General features: G+C 41.0%; 1 protein-coding gene across 4 annotated transcripts in view; it reads left to right on the forward strand.

The window, feature by feature from the left end:
* Nucleotides 1–23303, forward strand: part of TOX (thymocyte selection associated high mobility group box) — a 236716-nt gene extending 213413 nt beyond the window's left edge. For all 4 annotated transcript variants that reach the window (XM_009937712.2, XM_075416101.1, XM_075416103.1 and 1 more), the window contains 3 exons: nucleotides 10625–11011; nucleotides 20623–20774; nucleotides 23090–23303. In XM_009937712.2, the coding sequence (XP_009936014.1) occupies nucleotides 10625–11011; nucleotides 20623–20774; nucleotides 23090–23126 (576 nt within the window). In that variant the 3' untranslated portion in view covers nucleotides 23127–23303. The remainder of the gene's footprint in view (nucleotides 1–10624; nucleotides 11012–20622; nucleotides 20775–23089) is intronic.
* Nucleotides 23304–24204: the final 901 nt, after the last annotated feature.

Genomic DNA, 24204 nt, shown 5'->3' on the forward strand with positions numbered 1-24204 from the left:
TTTTGCTGCATCTTTCAAATATATATATTTAATACAGATATATATGGGTAAATGTTAAATATCCTCATATATTATATATGTGCATCTATTCATATTTATATAATAATGTATGCACATTGTGTATATAACATGCATAATATATATGTGCATATGAGTGGTACCTATATGTATGTTAGCTATAGCAGTGCAAGTTTAACTGCTCGAATAGTACAAAGATTTCTCTTCCCTGTTTCGTGCTCTCTGCCTAATGAATCTTTAATTCTCTTCTGTGTAGTGGCATCACTTCAAGTTTCATGCAGATGTATTTTAGCAGCTATGGCTGAAGCTAAAACCTCTCATCAAGGAGAATATTATTCAAATTCAAAATACTCAAGCATGTTTCAAAACTCTGACATGTATCTACGTCAAAGTGGCATCCTCACTTGACATTGCAACAAATGCATTAGACATTTTTCAGTTTTGTGCACAGTGCACATCCTTGAGACATGTAAAATTGCTTCTTGAAATGTATGGCAGACATATCATCCCTAGCCCACCACCTTGCAATTACATTTCATAAAAAAACTAAAGGTCATATCTAGTAGGACTGGCATTACCTTAATGCCATTAGCACAGCAGTTGGTAAACAGAGAGTTTCCAGGCACCCAGCATATCTGTGCTACACGTGCAGCGTTGCCTATATTGCAATACAATTGAACAACCTAAGGAATTAGCCAATTGAGACTGCAGTGAGTACACATGAAAATGTTTGAGCTATTAGTAAAAAGCAAAATGGAGACCAGGTTAAAAAAATAAAATAAACTCAAACAGTAAACTTGGTGTTAGATTCCCTTTTATATGTGTATATGGTGAGAGCACTTGCCTAATATATAAAAAGGCAAAAAATATATCAGCTGTCCCAGATCGTGTATCTCCCCACTCCTAAGTAAATGCAGATGTGCAGGCATGCTCTCTCCACAATTTGTCTTCTGTGGGCCAGTGAATCCCAACTTCTTTTCTGTATAGTGGCCAAGCTTCAGATGGGGAAGCACCACATCCTGGCTCACTCCTCACTGAAATAAGTAACTGCTGGAATTTAGGAAATTTCTTTTGGAAATAAAATTCTGAGTATCTCTTGACAGAGTAGGTGACTGAACAGTCGTGTCTCCTCGTCAGTGCTTTAATCAGTTGACTATTGCATACAAGGAGAGCAGCATCTCTTATGCTGTTGACAGAAAGGCACCCGGTTTCCACTTTTTGAGACAACAGATTCCTGTATTATATCTAGCCCCAGTCCATGCAGATGTTTTGGAATTTCATAAAACAGTTTAGGCTGTTCTCAGTGAAAGCATCATAGGAGGAATAAATTAAAAATACGATTATGTTTGATGCATGATATTTTTTTTGTAGCTATTAAGGTGCTGCAAGGCTTTTGGCAATATTTCCCCTAAAACAATAACCAAAAAAAAAAAGGAATGATGACACGCACATACAGCTTTTACTTGCTTCCATTAAACATTAGAATCCCTAGCTGAGAAAACTATAATGTAAGGCTTTTACAGCAGGTACTTCATGCTTCTGTGATACTTTGTTCTTTTGTTCGTTCTGGATCTATTATCATATAGCCAGAAATTTTCAAGGAATCATAAATAAATCATGTATGTGCAAGTATGTGATGTATCAGAGTATATGGTAAGTGAACAGATATATTTTTAAAACAATTGTCTAATGATAATAACACAAATCAAACCATCTTCTTGTCTAGCAAGGAAACCAACCATCTACTGCAGCTGAAAATGTAGAGCAAACTATATTTAAGTTAATGCCGTGAATTCATTTTGAGGATAAATCATGTGAAGCTCTACATTCAGCAGTGCAAAAAGCAAGAGATGCTCTCACACAATTTCTGCCAAAAATGACAGAAATGTCTTGAGTTTCAGAGTGTCTTGAGTTTGAGAGAGGCCAGATTTTGGTTTGGAGAGGAACTGTGTTTGGTTTTGAAGTGAGTTAATAAAACTAGATTTCACTATTAGCCTAGTGCTTCCATTTAGGGAATTAAAACACTTGTATCAAATTAAAGTTGCATATTCTTTGTCACATGTACCCAGGTTACATTCATAAAACATCCACTTTTACTTACATAACCTGAATGAATCCTTGACAATCCCCGGTAGATGATGACAAAATGTATATTTAGATTCGAAGATGTTCTTCTGAGCCACCTCGGCTAATTATACATGACAACCCATGGCTTACTCCTTTGTTCTGAAACGTCAAGAATGTGTCAAAAATCTTCTGAACTCTCTAGAGTCCCAGATGTTGTTATTGCAATAGGTGACTGGAATTAACAAAATACAAAACGTCATTTGCTAAGAGCCTCTTGTGATTTAGTAAGAAGGCAGCTGTACTGCAGATATGCATATGAATTCTCCACCAGAGTGAACAGAGTTAAGTCAAAGAAATCTCTACAGGAGTTAAAGAGCTAAGCAGAAAAGAGAAAACACTGCTGGAGAGAAGTCATTCTCTCATAAATAGCTTCACAAAGGTATTATTAAAATGGCTGCGCCCATGTAGGCTAGAAGAAGGGATTCTTCTCAAAGACAGGCTTGGGGTTGGAAGTGTCACCTAAAATGTTAAAAACGGACAGGATTATGAGAACACAGAAAAGCTGAGAGAAGGAATAAGCAATTCAAGATGTTCCTTCCACTGAAGAGACACCAAAGACAGCAGATGCAAACTTAAGCTTAGGTAAGCTTTGTAGGAGCTGCATAAATATTCAGCCAATTTCCTTCTGTCACGGCACTGAAGATAACTCATTTAAAGCTGAGTCAGGCCTACCTAAGTTTGATCACAGCCTGCCCGGCCTGGACCTTCTTGGTACCAGCTGACGTAATCCAGCTGCTGTTACCTGAGTACAACCTTCATTCTGGTCATAGAGTCCAAAAACTGCTGAACTCCTCAGTGTGGCTCAAAGATGGACACCAGTCACCAGATGTGCGCATGGCACCATCCTGAAAAGGCACAGTGTGGCAACTATGTAGGTTGCTGACATATTCGTTTAAAACTTGAATCAAGTTAAACTCTTTTCTAGGCTTTGAAATACTCACATAGTACATGTTCTTTGTCTATGCAGAGGGGATGCCAAACCTCTGTTTTTCATTTAAAGAGCAGCACCTGTTTCTCATTTCAAATAAAATGATGTTACACCATTTTGGCTAAGGAAAAAAATCTTTTGAGGTTGGAATAGGTTATGTTTACCCACAAGTAAAGCTGTTTGCATTGGTAGAAAATTTATGCTGGACATATTAGCCACAAGGCTCATGTCTTTGCCCTTGAGGAGGTCTCTCAGCATGTATTTAAAGGACGCACAGACATCCAGTAGTACCAAAAACACGTACTGAATGTTCTGAATGTACTGAATGTATTTACCGAATATTTTACTGTAAAGGAAAGCTTAATTGCTGTTGTTAATAAAGAAGTATTTTGATAATGTCTGGTCTGTAAACAACTAAAATTATATTGCTCCAGCTGAAAGGCTTTGATCATTAACTATTTTTGTGAAAGCAAAACAATAAGAAAAAAACCCCAACTTTTTTCTCCATAAATAGAACTATGGTTTCTTCGAGACAACATGACTTTTTGATTTCTTATTGCAAATAGCAATATTAGTTGAGCACTTCATACTTGAATGAAATTATTGCAGAAGTATTTATTCAATTCCATATATTATGATATCATATGCTATAGTAGTTAAGTGCTGAATATAAAACATGTATACAGTGTGTAAATTGAAGATGTCAATATACATATGCATGTGTATTTATTTATATATATGGTCCTACGTACTGGCAACTTTTCTAACAATAACTGCATTAACATGTTAAGAAAGCAAAATGAAGTAAGTATATGCAATTGTAGTTTCTAGGTATGCTTCTGAAGAAACACAGGTCAAAAGTAGTGCTCCTCAGTTGGGAATGATTCTCAGCCTCTGTTAGCCAGGTCCTACCTGGTTTTCATGAAAAATGGAATGGACCTCCAGACATTAATACTGAAGCAACAGTGTTGGGCTCTGATCCAAATTCTACTCAAGTTAATAGGAGACTTTCCATTAAATATCTAAGGATCAGTCCCTTAGAGTACTGCCTTTTTAAAATATACGCTCGCTTTGCTTTCAATCATATGGCTGTCGTTTCTGTTCCAACAGAAGTGGGGTTAGAAGAGTCAATGGTAGCCAGAAGGCAGTCACAAGTTAGAAAGAGAATCAAAATCCATGTGTAAGTTTCAGCAGCAGTTTGGTTGCCCAGATCTACAGGTGAGGGTTTAAAGTGTTACTTCTCAAAGTAGAAGTAAAATTGTATCCCAGATGAAGCTGTGGAGATGCCAGGCTGGCATCACTAGACTGTTGCTGCTTTCTCTGACACCTCTAAATTGACCATGATGTCTGCACAAAAATCATTTCTCATCTGCTTCTACGACCAGATGACCCGCCTAGTGGATGAGGGAAAGGCTGTGGATGTTGTCTACCTGGACTTTAGTAAGGCCATTGACACCGTTTCCCACAACATCCTCCTGGAGAAACTAGCTGCCCGTGGTTTGGATGGGTGTACACTTCACTCGGTAAAAAAATGGCTGGATGACTGAGCCCAGAGAATTGTGGTGAATGGAGTGAAATCCAGCTGGCGGCTAGTCACAAGTGGTGTTCCCAGGGCTCAGTTTTGGGGCCAGTCTTGTTTAACATCTTTATCAATGATCTGAATGAGGGGATTGAGTGGTCCCTTAGCAAGGTTGTAGATGACACCAAGCTGGGAGGGAGTGTCAGTCTGCTTGAGGGCAGGAAGGCTCTGCAGAGGGATCTGGACAGGCTGGATTGATGGGCCAAGGCCAACTGTATGAGTTTCAACAAGGCCAAATACCGGGTCCTGCACTTGGGTCACAACAACCCCATGCAACGCTACAGGCTTGGGGAGGAGTGGCTGGAAAGATGCCCGGCGGAAAAGGACCTTGGGGTGTTGGTCAACAGCTAGCTGAACATGAGCCAGCAGTGTGCCCAGGCAGCCAAGAAGGCCCACGGCATCCTGCCTTGTATCAGCAATAGTGTGGCCAGCAGGAGTAGGGAGGTGATCATGCCCCTATACTCGGCACTGGTGAGGCCACACCTCAAGTACTGTGTTCATTTTTGGGCCCCTCACTACAGGAAGGTCATTGAGATGCTGGAGTGTGTCCAGAAAAGGGCAACGAGGCTGGTGAAGGGCAATGATTCTGGAGAAGAGGAGGCTGAGGGGGAATCTTCTTGCTCTCTACAACTACCTGAAAGGAAGTTGTAGTGAGGTGGGTGTTGGTCTCCTCTCCTAACTAACTAGTGATAGGATAAGAGGCAATGGCCTCACGTTGCTTCAGGGGAGTTTTAGATTGGATATTAGGAAAAATTTCCTTACTGAAAGAGTGGTCAGACATTGGAACAGGCTGCCCGGTAGAGTCACCATCCCTGGAGGTGTTCAAAAGATGCGTAGATATGGCACTTCGGGATATGGTTTAGTAGGCATGGTGGTGACCATTGGACTTGATGATCTGGATGGTTTGACAGTTGGACTTTATGATCTTAGAGGTATTTTCCAACCTTAATGATTCTACGATTCGATAACCTGTAGGAGTGAGATATATGTTTTGAGGTGAGGGACATCCCAGTGTCACTTTCCTCTAAGGAACTGAGACCCCGCCCTGTATCTGAATTCAGTCTGTCATAAGAAGAATCACTAGACCCAGGACAGTTCTCCTTAGGAAAGAATAGCACAATGCTTAACCCCTTAGCCTAATTTAATTCTTCAATTTTGAAAATAAACACAAGGAGTTTTAGCACATAATAGGGGAGTAGAAAGTGGACAGGAAAGTTGGCTTTGCTTTAGAATTGAAAGGAATCACACAGAATCACAGAATAGTAGGGGTTGGAAGGGACCTCTGGGGATCATCTAGTCCAGCCCCCGTGCCGAACAGGGTCACCTAGAGGAGGCTGCACAAGACCTTGTCCAATTGGGGTTTGAATATCTCCAGAGAAGGAGAATCCACAAACTCTCACGGCAGCCTGTTCCAGTGCTCCGTCACCCTCAAAGTAAAGAAGTTCTTTCTCATGTTCAGATGGAACTTCCTCTGCTTCAGTTTGTGCCCATTGCCCCTTCTCCTTTCCCTGGGTGCCACTGAAAAGAGTCTGGCCCCATCCGCTTAACACCCGCCCTTCAGATATTTCTAGGCATTTATAAGGTTCCCTCTCAGCCTTCTCTTCTTCAGGTTAAACAAGCCCCGCTCCCTCAGTCTTTCCTCGTAGGAGAGATGCTCCAGTCCCCTCATCATCCTCGTAGCTGGACTCTCTCTAGTAGCTCCTCATCTTTCTTGAACTGGGGAGCCCAGAATTGTACAGAGTACTCCAGATGGGGCCTCACTAGGGAAGAGTAGAGGGGGACGAGACGTCTCTCAACCTGCTGACCACACTCTTCTTAATGCACCCCAGGATGCCATTGGCCTTCTTGGCAACAAGGGCCCACTGCTGGATTATGGTCAGCTTGTCATCCACCAGGACTCCCAGGTCCCTCTCCACAGAGCTGCTTTCCAGCAGGTCAGCCCCTCGCTGAAAGGAAAGGCATGAGTTTGGTATAAAGTGGGGGAAGAACTTAATTCAAACCTTCTCAAACCTTGTGCAAAATGATCGACTCTCACCACTTTCTTTGAAGGACATGACTCACCTGTATCATCACACATTTCCTTGAAAGTATGATACAAGTAGAAAAATTTTGTGGACTGAGGGTCTTGCAGCAAGTCTTTCCATAAATTGTACTTGTCAATGCTTCTGATTAATATATTTATCATAACAACTACAGTAGTTTTTATTTTGTTTTCTTCCTTTCCCTATTTCTTGTCTACTTCCCTTCTCTTTCTGTTGGCCTTTCAAAATGTTCTTCTCTTTTTCTTCATGTTTCAGTAAAACAATAGATTATTGGGGGAAAAAAGGCAGGTTAGTGTTGTGCCTAAAGGTCAGTCATACTTTTTTCTGTAGCATTCCATTGCCTTGGCCTACCTACCTTGTCTTCACCTTCTGTTTTTGTTGTTTGTTTGTTTGTTTGTTTTATTTAGGCAACAGTATTAGATGATGATGGAAGGGCAGGTCCACCCTACTCTTAGCGTATTAAGAACTTGAAAGATTTAGAGTAAGGGTTTGAGCTGAACTCAAGAAGAAGTAGAAGCCACTCAAAGAGCATAAGCGACTGTCAAGAAAAGCTAGTTTGTGGTCCTGGAGTACATTCACTAATATATGTGTACAATACCAATGCCTACCATTAACTAAATATAATATTCTGTCACCCTCTAGTGGTGTATCTATAATACCATAGTTCTGATAGTAATGATAAAAGATTTTCTCATTGCATGTCCAGTAGAAGACCTTACCACATGTAGAAGAAACTAGACTTCAGTGTATGATGGCTTGTGTGTACAGATTTGTAATTTGGTTTCCACTGCATATATCTGTAAATGAATTGTATCCTATAACTTCATGCCAAAAAGTAGAGATGTAAATTTTCTTTGTTGTCTTTGGGCAGATTAATTAACTAAAGAGGTTGGTTTTTTTTTTTTTAATTATTACCATGTTCTTCTCCTTCATTAAGGCAAGAGCAAACTGACTGAATTCCAGCCTGCAAAGTCAGGGAACGTGACTGTGCACTTGAAGTCCGTATTGGCTGATCAAATCCCTTCTTTCTTATTTCCTAGTATTAGCCATAATAAAAGTCCTTGTCTAAGACTGTTTGATGATGTATTGGACAAGTAAAATGCCCATTCAAATCTGTGAAAGCAGTAATTCTGCCCAAAATGATGATGTGACCTATGCATCATATACACCTCTGAGTATATTTGACAGTAAAGCAACATAACAAAGCCAAAATATTTGACATCACCTATTCCATTAGCTTCAGCAATAGTTACAGAATCTGGGTTTCTGACCCTTCCTTAGAAAAAGATGGAAGTGCAGTATGCTAGAGATCTGCATTTAATGGGTTCATTTATCAAGATTGCCAGTAACTGATCATATTGATGTCTTTCACACTGGTATTGGACAATTTGGCTTCAGATCACATATGGCTTAAAGTGTCCTAAGTAACAGAAAAATACTTCGTTTGAAACCAAAGTAGTGTGCTTTTCATTGGATCAGGAGGTAGTGAAACATGTAGAAAGCTGATTGATAGCTTGAGACAACTGGAATGTTCCCTTTTGATCACTTTGCAGACACTCCTCTCAGAGGTAAAGCAAGCATTATTCATCTCTGGCCTGAGACTGTACAATTCCTCTTAACATAATTTGGTATTTCAAGTATTAAATGATACTAAGCATCTGATATGTCTCTAATTTTGTCAGTATGGGCCATGCATTCACTGCGTATGTGTGCACTCAGAATTACCCAATAATTAAATTGGTTCGCTGTATCTTTGTTAAAGAAGTGTATGGCAGCATCTTTGTAGTCACAAATTAAATACAAGTATGTATCAGTATGCCACTAATAGTGCTACAAGGGTTTTTTGATACCTGCTCTACCGGGAGGAATTGTTTAACCGGTCTGCCCTTAGACAGTTCAGGAGCAATTATCCCTGCTCGGAACAGATAGAGCCTTCCAGCTACATGGTGGAAAGGCAAGGTGTTTTCACCAGGTGACGATGCACTCAGTGAAACTTCAAGTTTCTCAAGCAAGAACACAGTGTACACCTCCCGTAACGTGTAAAGAGCCCACATCACTCAAGAGGAGGGTCCTGACCATGCTGCTAATTGGCAGACCTTCTGGATCTCTGAAATTCGGCAAACTTGCCAGTCTTTGCTCCCACACTCATGAGAGTGTCCTACAAACACAAATGGGAAGAGAGGCAAAAAACGCTTCTCGTCATCATGAACCTTAGTTCAGTGTTTTCAAAATAATACCGAAAAACTGTCAGATTTTGCACCTACCTTCAGGTTTTATTGTTTACTGTCTGTGGGGTTTTTTGTCTGTATCCGAATCCTGCATACATGCATATAATACATATGGCACACGTGTACACCCATATGTAAGCAGAGCCAGACAGATCCACAGAGGCAGAGACTTGCATTCATTTTATCATATTTATTTAATTTTCCTTAGTTTCCTGGAGAAAACAAGGGGTTTTTGCTAATGGAACTGCAGTTATACTTAGGGAAAATGAAGTTATCTTTCTCGTCTTTATCATCGCATATAATGAAGCAATTTCAGTAACGCACGTGTCAGCGGATTGTTGGTGATGGTACATCCTTCAGAAAGAATACAAATAGACTTCACTGACCCTGGAGTGCTGAGAGTAACATGAAACTCACTCTGACTTGTAAACTGAGCAAACATGACATGGAGGTCACAGTATAAGGGCATACATGCATCTTTCAGCCCTTGTTTTGACAGAGTGACTTCTTTCTCCAGAGGGACATTTCTGCCATTTTTTTTCCAGTAAGGTTCACCTTTCACTGGCTATTTATCCCAGTATGACTCAGCTGCAAATTATGATTCCCACCTATAAGATCATGGGAGTTCATTCTTAAATTTTTTTCATCATTTATTTGAGCACACAGAGTTAGCACTCGGAAGATCTAAGAAAATAAGGGTATGGAAAGCAGCTTAACAAATTGAGTTTAAATCAATTGTAACAAGTTATAAATATTAGAACAAAGACTTGTATTAAAATCCACATTCATTTATGGAGTTTTTTTACTACTAGCAGCTTTAAGAAATCTGGGTAGGCCATGACATTTTTGAAAATCTGTGCATTTTCTAATATTGTATGCAATATTCTTCCAGCTTTATTAGGACAGCTTCCCGGTGTCTGATGCAGTCTAACATTTATCTAGACATCAGTTTTAAAGAGAATTTTCAGAACTTTATGAGCTGGATTAGCAAAAGAAGCTTTGCTAAAAGTGGAATTATTCAGAATATTCTTATTTTTCTGAATACACGGCTCGTGAGACATGTCTTATACAGGTATGCATAGCATGCCAGCACAGAATACTTCAAAATAAAGGTATCAGCACAACAACTAGCATATTTATTCAATGCAGTAGAACAGCTGTGGAGGGGGTTTAGCCTCTTCGTGATGTTAGCTAACTGATAAAGCACTATTAGCAGTTATCAACGTGTATTGTAAAGGGCATTGAAATTCTTGTCCCTGATTTGCAGATGGGAAAATGAGACATGTCAAGGATCACTGCAGGCTTTTGCTGGAACCCACCCTCCTGAATCTGTTTTCAACTAGGCCATCAAATTTGATGACAATCGATGGCTGCTTATGCGAACAAATGTGACAGGTTAGGTTGTCTTTGTTGTGTAGGTTATTGGGTCAGTGATGCCAGTTTCAAGTTTGGAAAAAGTAAAACATCAGGCTAGGCCAGGAAGCAGAGGGTCTGAATTCTTTTTTACAATGGTGAACAGAAAGGTGCAAGGTAATAGGGATTAATTATTTTTGTAGTGTAATAACAAAACTCCTGTCAAGGACAATTTGATGGTCCAGATATGTGTTTTCCCATGGTGAGACTCTTAAAGAGACTTCAGGAGGGAGAACAGCATCATTTCGTAGCTTCTAAGTATTGTCTGGTTTTTGTTTTTTCTCAACAGAGCTACAGTGAACCTGTTGATGTTAAAGCCTCCCCGCAACCTCAGATGATGAATTCAAAGCAGTCGGTCTTTCATGGGCCTGCCCAGGCTCACTCTGCACTGTACCTCGGTTCCCACTATCACCAACAACCAGGAATGAATCCTCACATCACTGCCATGCATGCCAGTATCCCCAGGAACATAGCGCCCAAGCCCAACAACCAAATGCCAGTGACTGTTTCCATAGCCAACATGGCTGTGTCCCCACCGCCACCTCTTCAGATCAGCCCTCCCCTGCACCAGCACCTCAACATCCAGCAACACCAGTCGATCTCAATGCAGCACTCCCTTGGAAACCAGCTACCGATGCAGGTCCAGTCTGCTTTACATTCACCTACAATGCAGCAAGTAAGTTTGAGCTTTTCAGTTGTTTGGGGAAATTTTTTTTTTGGAGATGAAAAAGTCATCCAGAAGTTGACAGAGTGAGGGAGATTCAGAGCCATGGATTAGCTTTAATTTTGCAGAGCTCCAACAGCGTGGTATTATGGTCTGAGGACCTAGTATTTCAAAAGCAAGAAGAAATGAATGAGTCTACTTAGATAATGGGGAACTTCACTGGAACTGTTTATGCTACCAACGACGTTCATCATGTTCTTCTAAACACTAGGCCTATCTCCCCCCCAAATTCGGGCAGCATCCATTAAATAGAAGTGTCTCCATAGACCCGTCTACTGGGGAGAGATCTGAGAGTACACTGAAATATAAGTGAAATGTTAAGTTGGTGTGAGACATATTTTACAAAAAAAAGGCAGAGATGTCTAAGAAAAAGATATGATGTTACCATGTGCTGTAACCCTTTTGCTGACTGTGACGTGGAACAGTCAGAGGCACCATGAAGCACCACAGGTTGTGTAAAACATGCTAGATTAAGTGAATACAACTGTGTTAGTTTATGCGGCATTCATAACTTCATTTTGCTAGATAGACATACCTTTTTTTTACTGGAAATAAGTGGGCTGTCCCCAGTATCCCAATATGGTGGCTTTTTTTTTTTTCATTCTCAATGTTTTAGATAGTTGAACCTCGATAAATTTCCTAGGAGTTCTGAATGAATGCAGGCCAGCCACGTATTATAACTTTTGCGCCCAGGCCTGTGGAGGGTTAGAGCAATTGACCATGAGCCAGCAGTGTGCCCTGGCTGCCAAGAAAGCTAATGGGATCCTGGGATGCATTAGGAGGAGTGTGGCCAGCAGGTCGAGGGAGGTTCTCCTTCCCCTCTACACTGCCCTACTGAGGCCCCATCTGGAGTACTCTGTCCAGTTCTGGGCTCCCTAGTTCAAGAAAGATGAGGAGCTGCTGGAGAGAGTCCAGAGGAGGGCTACAAGGGTGTTGAGGGGACTGGAGCATCTCTCCTACGAGGAGAGGCTGAGGGAGCTGGGCTTGTTCAGCCTGAAGAAGAGAAGGCTGCGAGGGGACCTAATATATGCTTACAAATGTCTCAAGGGTGGGTATCAGGAGGATCAGACCAGACTCTTTTCAGTGGTGCCCAGCGACAGGACAAGGGGCAACGGGCACAAACTGAAGCACAGGAAGTTCCATCTGAATATGAGGAAGAACTTCTTCCCTCTGAGGGTGACGGAGCACTGGAACAGGCTGCCCATGGAGGTTGTGGAGTCTCCTTCTCTGGAGATATTCAAGACTCCCCTGGACAAGGTCCTGTGCAGCCTGCTCTAGGTGACCCTGCTTCAGCAGGAGGGTTGGACTAGATGACCCACAGAGGTCCCTTCCAACCCCCTACCATTCTGTGATTCTGTGATTCTGTAACTGCCGATTTCATGAGAGAAGAATTCCTTTTGTATTGGATGAGATCTGTCTATCAATAATAAGATCTTGCTTTGCAAAGAAGCATCAGAAGGAAAATTTTTTGGATGGAGTTGCAAGAATCTATGAAATTTGTATACACAAAACTTGTCAGTTCTGGTTGATAATACATAGTCATGAACTTGCTGCATGTTTTGAACACATCTATAAATTCACCTTTGCTAACAAGGCATTTGCATTTGCTTTCCAAGTTGGAAACTTTTCATTTCAAAGTTGGTCTTTAGAGATGGGAATATCTGAACACAAAACATATCTTCTAACTGAGAGAACAATTTAACAAGGAAAGAAATCTTCCAAAAGCAGGCCAAAAAAACAGAAGAGTTGAAAGTAATCTGGACTGATAAATTTAGTGTTCAGAAGGTAAACCAAGGTGTGCTCGGGATGATCTGGATATTTTCAGAGACTTTGATCTTAGTCTCAAGAGTGATTTGGAGTAATCAGACAGGAATGAAAATTTGTAGTGTTTACACCTTTTTCCTAGTCCAGTTTATTTTTCACTATCAGAGTAAACAGACTCAACAGACTTATGACCACACAAATGCGGAGTCTTTTACTGTCATGTATTGCTGAAAGTTTTCTATTAGTTAGAAACCCAGTGTCCTGGTTTGAGTGTCATTGGAGAGCCCATGCTCAAGTCTCAGAGGAACTCAGGAGTTAGCCCCAAGCCTGGGCAGCAAGAATTAGCTAGGGGAAGTCCTAGGCAGGTGAGCCAGGAGGGTCTGTCTGGAGATCCTAAGCCTGATGCAATCCTGGTTGAACCTGAAGGTTCTCATTGCTCTGAGCAATGAGAGACAAAGTAGTGGACAGAAACTCAATGCAATAGCCTGGTTTCTCATTGCTCAGAGCAATGAGAGACAAAGTAGTGGACAGAAACTCAATGCAATAGCCTGGTTCATTTACCAAACATGAAAAATGACATTTGTGGCAGCAGCCTGTTGAGATTCTGTAGTTACATTTCAGCGAGATTTTATTGCAAAGCGATTCAGTCTTCCAAGTTCATATTGTTTTGCCAAGTTCAGTGTCACTTGTACATTATTTGTCCAATGCAGAGCTATAGAAAATCAAAACCCTTATGTCTTTTCCAGAATCATTGATAGGCATAATTTACTGAACAGATTGGAAAATCTGGCTTTATTTATTGAAATAATAGTACAGTAGGGGCTAGCAAAAGATGTAATGCAGATGTTAGATACTTACCTATGTATACATACAACATAATCATTATTGTATGAATCCAAACACTTAGGCATTATTCCAAACCATTACATACTAAAAAAAAGGTAAGATAATATGAGTCTTCTGATGTTTTATTTTACCTAGTCTCATGCGTGTAGCATATGGTGTGTGCATCAATGGCTTGAGAGTACTTTCACTCATCTGTGAGATGTGTGGTATGCAGCTGAGTTATTTCTAGCTTGAGAGAAGACACGGGGCACTAGGTTGTAGAAAACAGGTGTCTGGAAGTCAATATGTAGACCTGTACCGTGATGAGTCTCTTGCTTTACTAAGTAGGAGTACAGTAAAGTAAAAAGTGCTGTACCTCTGTGTTCCCGCTCTCCATTGTTAAACTCATGAAAGGTTAGCTGAAATAGTTTTTACCAACGCATGTTCCTTAGTCAGAAAATCTGATGCTTATAATGACGATACCATGGTCAGATATTGCTGAGATTCACTTAAGGTAATGAATACTTATTACCTGTTGAAATGCTACACTACCAGTCTTAACTACATTCCTCTTTAAGCGCTGTGGAACATTTACAAGCCAGTTTATATTTCTTACACTCCTACTTTTCTTTCAAAGCAGTGCAACTTTTGAGCTCTGAAAAATCTATGTAATTTCACTGCAGAATATTTGTATTTTTTAGGGCAACAGGTGTACTAACAACACCATGATTTGGCATGCCAGAGCAGAACAGTAGTAACCTGTCTAGTGTCTTTGGTATGACTCTTCCTAGTCACACTCAAGGAATGTTGGAAAACACTATCCCCAGGTTTTCATACTGCGTTAGAGCATAGAGGGCATGTTGGCTACCAGGAGGCGTATAGCAAGAAGTTAAGAAACTACAATCTGAAAGTAAAGGCCTCCTTCTGATTCAGTTTTCAAGGGACTCTGCTGTCCCCTCTGCTTGAAACTGAGCAAACACTCTGCTGATTACAGAGCATGTTAAGGAGAAAAAGACACAGTAGGGAAAAAAGTGAGCCCTCCAAACGATGGCAGCAGCACAGAGTCAACAGCAATGAGGACAAAGAAGAGGCGTAGCATGACCCCGTATGTCTGGCCTGTGGTGAAGAGCGAAGGAGGACTCTGGATGTGAGGTTCAGTCCCCAGCAGCATGGCACAGACCACTCCGCCTCATAAAAAGACAGCCAGGAAGAACGGGAGAATATGTAGTCTGATAAAGCAGAAGCGATAGTTACGTTTAATTCAACCTTTTTTCAGTTCCTCTTCCTTCAGCTGTTTGATTTCCTCCATGCTGAAGGTGCAGCGACCCCAAGCCTTTTCCAAAGACTCCCGCGGGCACCCAATTCATGTAAGCAGTGAGAACAGAAACTACTTAACATCCTGCTCCCTGCAGCATGACTTGACACAGGAGACATTTTCCTTTTCAGAAACCTCACCACTGTTCATACCAAACAGACTAATACACTTTAAGAAGAAAGGAGGTAAATTTTCTCATGTCACACCGCAGTGTGAAGCTTAATAGGCAAGACAGGGGTTAAGGCTGTCAACAGCTTCCTAGAAGTCTTCCTCCACAGGCATTCGCAGACTCACCTGGCTGGACACCCCATGGCAGACAGACAGCTGTGCTGTAGGCATGTTGGAAGCAGCAGTCACAGCTCCCATGGGGCTGGGTTCTGATTTTTTTTTCCTTTTATCCCAAACATCCGTCCACCTTTGAAATAGCTTGTGGCTTACTAGTGTGATGCTCAGTGGTAGCAGGCTCTGGGAACCCCTGCTCTCTACAGATCCTCTGCTTTAACACTGTGGCTATGGGAGGTTTGGGGACTCATTTTCTCCAGGAGAGGAGGATGGTTTCTTATCAAAGAATGGCTTGTAGTATATGTGAAGGACTGCCAGCTCCAAGAAAAGTCAGATCCAGACCTCAGTCCTGGGAGGCAGGGACACAGTTCTCCAAAACCACTGTGCGTGAAATCCAGAAACTCTTCTTCCGTGCCTAACTTTGAGGAGGGACGGGTAAGAAGCGCTGACCTGAGGAGAGAGTTCTGCCCCCACTGCTGCCAGGACAATGAGCTGATCTCCATCAGCTCCGCAGGGAACAGCACGTCCTCCTCCAGTTCCAGCAGTCCTTGCCTGCACATGAGCAGCTGCCAAACCACGAGAGACTGCCAGCTGGAGGAGGGCAGTCTGCTCCAGGAGACCACAGAAACTACAGAACGTCAAGAAGATCAGGAGGGTTGATAGCCAAAACTCTTCAGTGACCGCACAATTTCTGTTATTTTTAAAATAAATTAATTCTGTGGCATATGCAGCTGATGCAACGCATCCAAATTGTTCTGAAATGCACAAGGCAAAGTAAAATTTAGGTATTACCTTTTTTCGTCCATTGCCTAGCATTAGTAAATATTTTTTAATTTCTTTTAAACAATGTTCTCTATCTTAATACTTTTTATAACTTCTCTGAAGTAGACTCTTTTGTCTGTTTTCATTTCTGTTCCAAAACAGTCAATGAATAAATTAAATAATGTGCACTACTGTAGACCTTTGGGGTGCTTGTTTGCAGTGTTAATACTTTACACTGTAAAAAATGACCATTTAGGTCTGTTCTCAGATGTAAATTAGATCCTGATTTTTATTATATTCAACTTCTAATTCTGAAATATACTATATTTTTCTTAAATAGTATAAACAGGAGCCCTGTTAAAGTTTTGCTTTGCTAAAGTCTAAATCTACTGTGTAGCAGTTTTTCTTTCATCCACTTTTGACACACTGGAATCACAGTAGATTAGAAGAGTGTGATTTTTTTTTCATTAAAAGCTCACGTGAGCATCTTATCACTGTATTATTTTTCAGCTGATACAGAGTTGCTTCTCTCCAGTCTGTTTCTCCGGTTTTACATGATGTTTAATTTTTGCTTAGTTGGGATCAGATGGTCTGAATCTTAACCCTTGTCATTAATATCAGCATGATTTCTCCAAAGTTCAGGCTAAAATGGCGTCTGAAGCTGCAGCCGATTTTCTCTTGCAAAGTCATTCTTTCCTTTCTCTGCTCATACAGACATTTGTGCTTCTTTCTGAGCATGCGCCGCTCTCCAGCCCATCGCACTCTGCTGTTTTGTGTGGAGAGTGATGAGACCAAGGATTTGCTCCCTCCCAGATATGCCCAGTCCTTGTTAAGGAACCCTTTTAAGTATCCCTACTGGAAGCATCTCCTTCCCTGCTCAAAATTCTTCACCCCAACACTGGGTGGGATGGTGAGTCCCATTGCAGTCTCTGTCCCACTTCGACTCACGGGTAGCACAAGCAAAACTAGATTCGTCATGTCTCATAACCTTGCCTGCAAGTGTATGCATAACAAGGAAGCAGAAGATTAATGTATGTTACTTTTATTCTTTTTTATAATTACTCATTTCAGTCTACTTTTAGGTATTTCTTTTCCTTTGGAAAATAAATGTATACAGCAAGATGATTGCATAGCCTGCCAAAAATAATAGCCTCATTTTTTCTGGTATATATTATGTACAGTAAACTCAGGGACCTGCTGTATTTGCCCAGATTTCTCCCCCTTTTTTGTTACGCTTTGTCTTCGAATGAGGTCAAGAGAAAAAAAAAAATCATTAATATCTGTCAACTTCCTTTATAACCTTAAGGAAAAATCTTTGTATGATATCACACAGACAGATTTTCAATTTCCTTGTGTAATAAACAGATGCTTTAGGATTTGGATGTAATTTAAAGGTTTAAAATATCACATTGAGATTGATGAATAAATCAGTTGTGAAGACAAAAACATTGATGCCTGTTGAAAATACCTCTCCAGACAGGCAGGAAATGAAATTAGTTCCCAGTAAAGTGTGGAGATGAGGATCACTGTTTAGTTCTGCTGCAGGCCTTTTAGGACTTGCTACAGTGGCACAACAAAACTGCTAGGGCTACAGAAATCTAATTAAAGAGCAAATGTCCCTCCTGACATCGAATTAATCTTTATCAAGTTCCCTATTTTTATTTCAATCTGGAACAAGAAAATGAAATCTAAAATTCTAGGCATGTTGCAAAACAATTGGTGATTTTCTCTTGAGCATTACAATGCAAAAACATTCAGCATTGTTTAATTAGACCTCGAAGCACTCATTTTCTGAGCACTTTTTATTTCATTATTGTTTGTTAAGGGCTTACATAAATAATACACAAATATTTACTACAAGCCTGGAACAAGGCTGTCGCTCTGTCTTGTACAGATCTATATTTCCAGAGCTTTTTCTGTTGATGAAAAAGCTGAAGGAATTAGTGTTTACGTCTTAAACATCACCATACTTTATCGGTCCTTCATATTGAGTTCGGGTTTCTTAAATTACTTTGCCCTAACAAGCATGCTTTCCAACACCCACATTGGTGGTACTCTGGTAGCCTTCAACCTCAGTGGGAGCACTGAGCTGCAGCAGCTCAGATGCTTCTAGAGCTGGAGCCTGGCTCAGATATCCAGGCACCACATTAAAATTTGTCATGTGAGCATGTCCTAAGAAGCAGGCCCCAATCCCAGGCAGTTATAAACTAAACAGATTTGCCAGATGCAAGATGAAAGTGTTGCTACCCCTTATTTTGCAGATAGTGGAATGACGTTTGGATTCGTGGTCCCAACCTTAACATGAGAGGTATCAATTCAGTCCACGCACAGATGCACGCATGCTTCCCTGGAAGACAGCCAAGGCAATTTGTCTGTGGTCACACAGAAAACCTGAGAAAATATGAAAACAAGTCCCCACCCAGTTCCAAGCTGGCATTTAAAGCACAGGACTATCCTCCGACATCTAAGCTATCTATTTGTGCTGAGTCCAGAAGAAATGGAACAGTTATTGCACTGTTGGTCTCTTCCTCTGATTTTGGGGAACTGTCTCTTCTTGCTGCATGAGTACTTAATTCTCTGTGCCCACTCACTTGCACGCGTTGCTACAGCACTGCTGGAGCCAGTGGCCCCATACAGTGTTTTTCTCATACATATGATTGTTTCCTGAAGACTGATAGAAGATAGCTCAGGGACTTTGCTACCAAAGGTAAACCTGAGTGCCTGAGGGTAGGATGTGTTTCTGTGGTTAGTTTCCTCTTACAGCTAAATTAGAAAGGTCTTACAGGTGATCTTTGGTATAAAAATGATGACGGTGATATACCCGATTTTTCTGCGTTCTAACTACACGAAACTCCAATTAAAGACATTGGGAAGTCTGCTCAATTGCAGTTTCCTTTGGATTCGTTACAGGCTTGGGGGTTGTTCATGCAGCCTGATGTGCAGGTTTAGAGCCTGGTGAAGAGGCTGTGAGCAGAGCATGGGAGTCACTATGGGTGGGTTCCATTTTAGCTTATTAGCAGGGAATTATATGTTACATGACAACTAGATGCTGAATTTGGCTCATGAACTTGCCCGCTACTAATGTTCTCTTTCTTGGAGTCATCACGGGCAAAGTGAGTCTTCAGAGAGCATTTAAGGTACTGAGGTGTGACTTGGGATATTCTCCATATGGAAGAGATTACGGAAGAAAGTCACACTCATTTACAGCCTAGGTGAGAGTCTGCGGTCAGGATGAGGGGAGTGAGGTGACAGGGTACACCAGAGGCACGGCAGGGCAGAACACCTGCAGGACCTCCAGGGAACAGCCGGAGTCTAATGCACCAAGAAAGAGGGATGTGAAGAAGGAAGTGGCAGCTTATATTTGAAGGAAGCTCATTCCTGGGGATGGAAGGGGCCAGGCGGAAACTGAGAATGCTTGTTTATCTTGACTAAAGGTAACACGGCTGAGTTGTTAGAAAAAGAAAACAGCCCTTCCCAAAATTCCTGTCTTAATGAATGCTGCGTTTATAAAGCAATCACACACAATCCACTGGAATTTAAAACTAAAAGCTATGAGATTTAATCCTATCTATTCTATATGTGGACTTTGACCAGAAGGTGTGGATTTTCAGACTGCGTATCTTGGTTCAAGTTCAGTTTCTAGTCTAGCAGCTACACGTCCAGTTAACTTGAGTGGGTATTGTATGCCCTTGCCCCAGAAAGGAGTTTGGTCTGGTTTTTTAGAGCAGACATCAATTGCTTTTGCACAGCATTCCCATACTTTTACGCACTGTAGTTCTTCTAACTTTACAGGAACACGATGTACATTTATACAGGGTGAACCAGATACACTAACCTTGAAATTTCAATTGTTCTCCTGGTTTTGAAACACAGCATTTAAACATCCTCGTATATCAAAAGAGCTAAAAATTATTATGACTTTTCATATGGCAGATATTTCAGGGAGCAGGTTAGATGTCTTTTTGTAACTTCCACTTTTTTTCCCTTGTCTTCTTGGTTTCAAAAAGCAAGTTATTCTGTGCTACTTTCACTACATTAGTCCAACAACAGTTAAAAAGCTTTGGTTGAATTTCTGTTTAGTTGAGAGAGAAGTACAAATAAAAGAAGCAGCAGATGGTCCCTTTGTGACTGAATGCAGAAAAAGGGTTTTGAGAACAATATGTGAATAGGTGTAGTCTAATAAAACAGTCAGCCACCTGCTGCCTACATCCTTCAAAAAGATTCTGTTGCATATTCTGGGAATTAACGACTTGTGCGTGTCCTTACGTTTATTCTAAATGGAAGCTCTAAGGAGCAAACAGACCTTTTTGCCCCAGTGCTGACTGAGTTGTTCTCTTGGCTTTGAATTGTTTCTGCTCTGTCCCTTTTAGTTCCATTCTGTGACTGTGTTAACAGCTAACAGCGATTTGGCAGTGTTTCATTTTTCATACCAAAGAAAGATTTTAAAACGTAGAAAGCACCTACACATTTTTTCCCATTTTAAGCATGACAACCTAAAGTACACCTGGAAAAGAAGTGTTCTACCATTTCACAATACACACCATTTATTTTTTTTTATGCACCCAACCTGTTGCTTGGTTTCTGTACATTGTAATGTACTTGCTTTCTCCTCTAGGGATTTACTCTTCAGCCTGATTATCAGAATATCATCAATCCAACATCAACAGCTGCGCAAGTTGTCACCCAAGCAATGGAGTACGTTCGTTCAGGGTGCAGAAATCCTCCAGCACAGACTGTGGACTGGAATAATGACTACTGCAGTAGTGGGTAAGCAGCCAGTGAGTGCCACCTTGTGTTGAGCAACATTCATGACACAAGTATCTGACAGAGAATTTGGAAACAGCTTTGTTGCTGGTTTCCCTAGGGTATTTCAGAAGTGCATCTGTGATGGCACTGTATTTATTCAGCAGTTAGACTCTTGTGGGAGAAGAAGTTTTCAATACATGCATTTATTAGACATTGTCGTGACCTTATCACAACACATACACTTTGGACTTAGAGAACTTCCATTGCTTAGAAAATCCGAACTGAAATCTTAGGGAGAAGCCGTAGGAAAGAAGTTTTAAGATCACTGCCTCCTACTTCAGAGGCAAACAGAGTGAGCTATTTTCTCCAAATACTCTATTGCCGAGGGGAGGTTGCTGCCAGTGAAAACAACTAGTTTGGGTCATGAAAACCCACACCAGTGAGATGCAGGGGTGATGCATGCGATACAAGGTGTGTGGAGGGGAATGGCATGAAGATCACATGACTGTAACCAGAAACAAAACACCATACCTATAGGAGCTCTATGTCTCTACCTTAAGGTTAGGAGCCCCTTCAAACCCTCAAATCCTCTACGCCATGGTTTTTGTGGAGACACATTATTGTCCCAGGAGCTGCCTCACAACATTTGGGACTCTGAACAGAAGGCATCTTTGGAGTTCTAAATGATAGGTGTTGTGCCTTATGAACATGCCCATCAGCCTGACCTCCCCTTGACCTTGACATGAATCCACAGAGCAAAGGCAGATCAAAGCTTTTGGTTGGTACCAAAGTGTCAAATCTAGCCCAGACAAATGGATATAAAGCAGAGCTAAAGACCAGTTTCACCCATGACATTTACTCAAACTGAGAATTTCACTTGTGTTATTGTTTTGAAGTGTTTCTGGAACTCAAACTAGAACTGAACAAAAATCTTTTTCTGATTACCAGTTCAGGATAGCACCTTGACAAGAACCTGCTGACACTGAGGCAGACTTTAACTAGTCTGCACAGCAGTATCACTTTTCCCTGTACCTATTGCTGTTGCCTCATGACTTGCCCACTTGTTCAGTGGAAAGGTCTCACTTCCGTGCTGCACCACCATAATGCCTTCATCCGTGCTGCAGGCCCTTGTAGGAGCCTACCCAGCCCACAGACTTCTATACCCACTTAAACTGAGCTCTGAATAGCCAATCCTCTGTCAAACAGGCCGTAGCCACCCATGGCTTTGAATCCTGGTGTCTTCTGGAAAAAGGAATGTGCGATCATTGCCAGCAGTGCCCTCCAGGTGCCCACTGGGCATGACTTTCCATCAGCAGAAGCTTTCTCTGAGCAGACCCTGTATATACTCTGTGTAGGTACGCCTTTGTGAATCCACGTGCATGGACTTAGCCTATCTTTGCTATAGCATTGGCATAATTTGCCAGTGCAGCATAGCTCACTTTGTGCTGCTCCCAGACTCCAAACCAAGTAAACTGTTAAAGCTGTGTAGAACAGAACTGGTGCCTGGGCTTTTGGAAGGAAGCAAGAGATTAAGAGTAAAGCCTCTTTCCCAGAAAGTCTCTGCAGTTTGAACCAACCCCCATCAGTGATGACTCTTCTGCTTTACATGATACATATTTTTTCAGACTTCTACAGCCTATTCCAGATTAGAAACTAGTAAATGACTCCTTTTTGCTCTGAACTTATATGCTTCGGCTGAAGCTGAAACCCAGCAAGAAATGAATGTAAAAGTGTACTAGACCCAGTGCACTGGGGGAAGGTCTCCTGTTAAGCCTGGTTTTCAATAGAGAGTTGGTCTAGTTGGCTCTGCCAGAAGCTTCTGGTGTTCCCTTGCGTGTGCTTACCTGAACCTGCCAACCCAACATGTTTTGGCTATGTCTGTATTAGTAAATAAGACAGGCCAGAGATATCAGCGGTTTGCACCCATGTTCATGTAACTAAGCTCTGCTGCCCTCTAAGGAAAGTGGCCACATCATACAGAGTGCTCATGGAGTATCATTCCAAGACCTGTGCTAAACTCTCAGCTGTACTTATGAGGTTTGTGAGGGAGAGATAGTCAGTTCTACCAACCCGCTAGTGCAGGTGATCCCAAACCAGGGCTTAAACCCACGTCTCAGGCCTGTCTAGTTTAGAGCCAGGTGTGGTCTCTGGGTTGCTACATGCCGCAATGGCACTAGGATTTTTCTTATTATTACTGTGGTAATGCAGCCGTACTTCAGTAATATGCTTGGAGTTAATAACATGCAGTAGGATTGAGGGGTTTTTTTGGAAGAATAGGACTAAAAATTTGTCAAATTTTAAAAGAAATCACATTTGTTCTTTTTCTCTTTGAACAGGGGCATGCAGAGGGACAAAGCACTCTACCTTACCTGAAAATCTGAAACACCTCTCCTTTCCACTGAGGAATGCAGGGAAGTCTTTTCATCATGGATTGCTTTATGCAGTCAAGGCAGTTCTGCATTTTATTAGGAAATACAAGTTGCTAAGCACTTAGGACTGTTTGAGCTTGTGGGTCACCCACTCTGGAAACAATAGTCTTGCTTCTTTCTTTTTCTTCCCCCCCCCCCCCCCCCCCCATTTTTTCTCTTTCTTTCTCCTTCCCAACCCTACCCTGAGATCCTTTAACGGACGTTGCTTTTCTTCTTCCCTGAAGGAAACTTGGACCATTCAGATTTTATGTTGGTTTTTGCTGTGAAGTGCTGCGATAGTAACTGCCTTAGCAACTGTAGATGTCTCGGATAAAAGTCCTGGATTTTCCATTGGTTTTTCATAATGGGTGTTTATATGAAACTACTAAAGACTTTTTAAATGGCTTGATGTAGCAGTCATAGCAAGTTTGTAAATAGCATCTATGTTACACTCTCCTAGAGTATAAAATGTGAATGTTTTTGTAGCTAATTGTAATTGAAACTGGCTCATTCCAGTTTATTGATTTCACAATAAGGGTTAAATTGGCAAACATTCATATTTTTACTTCATTTTTAAAAAACTGACTAATAGTTCTATATTTTCAAAGTATTTGGAGAAAAAAAGTAAAGTATTCCCAAATAATATTAATTTAAAATATTGGCTTTGTCTCATGAAATAAATACCAAAAACTAGGAAAAAAATAATGTTAATAAAGAGCAAACACATTTATTTTGTACTGCCTAAAAATGTTGCTTTTTTTTAAAGAAAATCACTTTATGTGTACTGGTTAGTAAACGTCATTTAAGTCCTTTTATGTATAAAACTGCCAAATGCTTACCTGATATTTTATTAGATGCAGAAACAGATTGGAGACAGCTAAATTATAACCTTTACATATGGCTATGTATTATTGTTTCTTCATACTGTGTCTGTATTTAATCTTTTTTATGGAACCTGTTGCGCCTATTTATGAAATAATAAATATAGGTGTTTGTAAGTAAATTTGTTAGCATTTTAAAGAGGTTTCTTTGACGCTTTAACT

The sequence above is a fragment of the Opisthocomus hoazin genome, chromosome 3 (genome assembly GCF_030867145.1).
Source record: "Opisthocomus hoazin isolate bOpiHoa1 chromosome 3, bOpiHoa1.hap1, whole genome shotgun sequence".
Lineage (NCBI taxonomy): Eukaryota > Metazoa > Chordata > Aves > Opisthocomiformes > Opisthocomidae > Opisthocomus > Opisthocomus hoazin.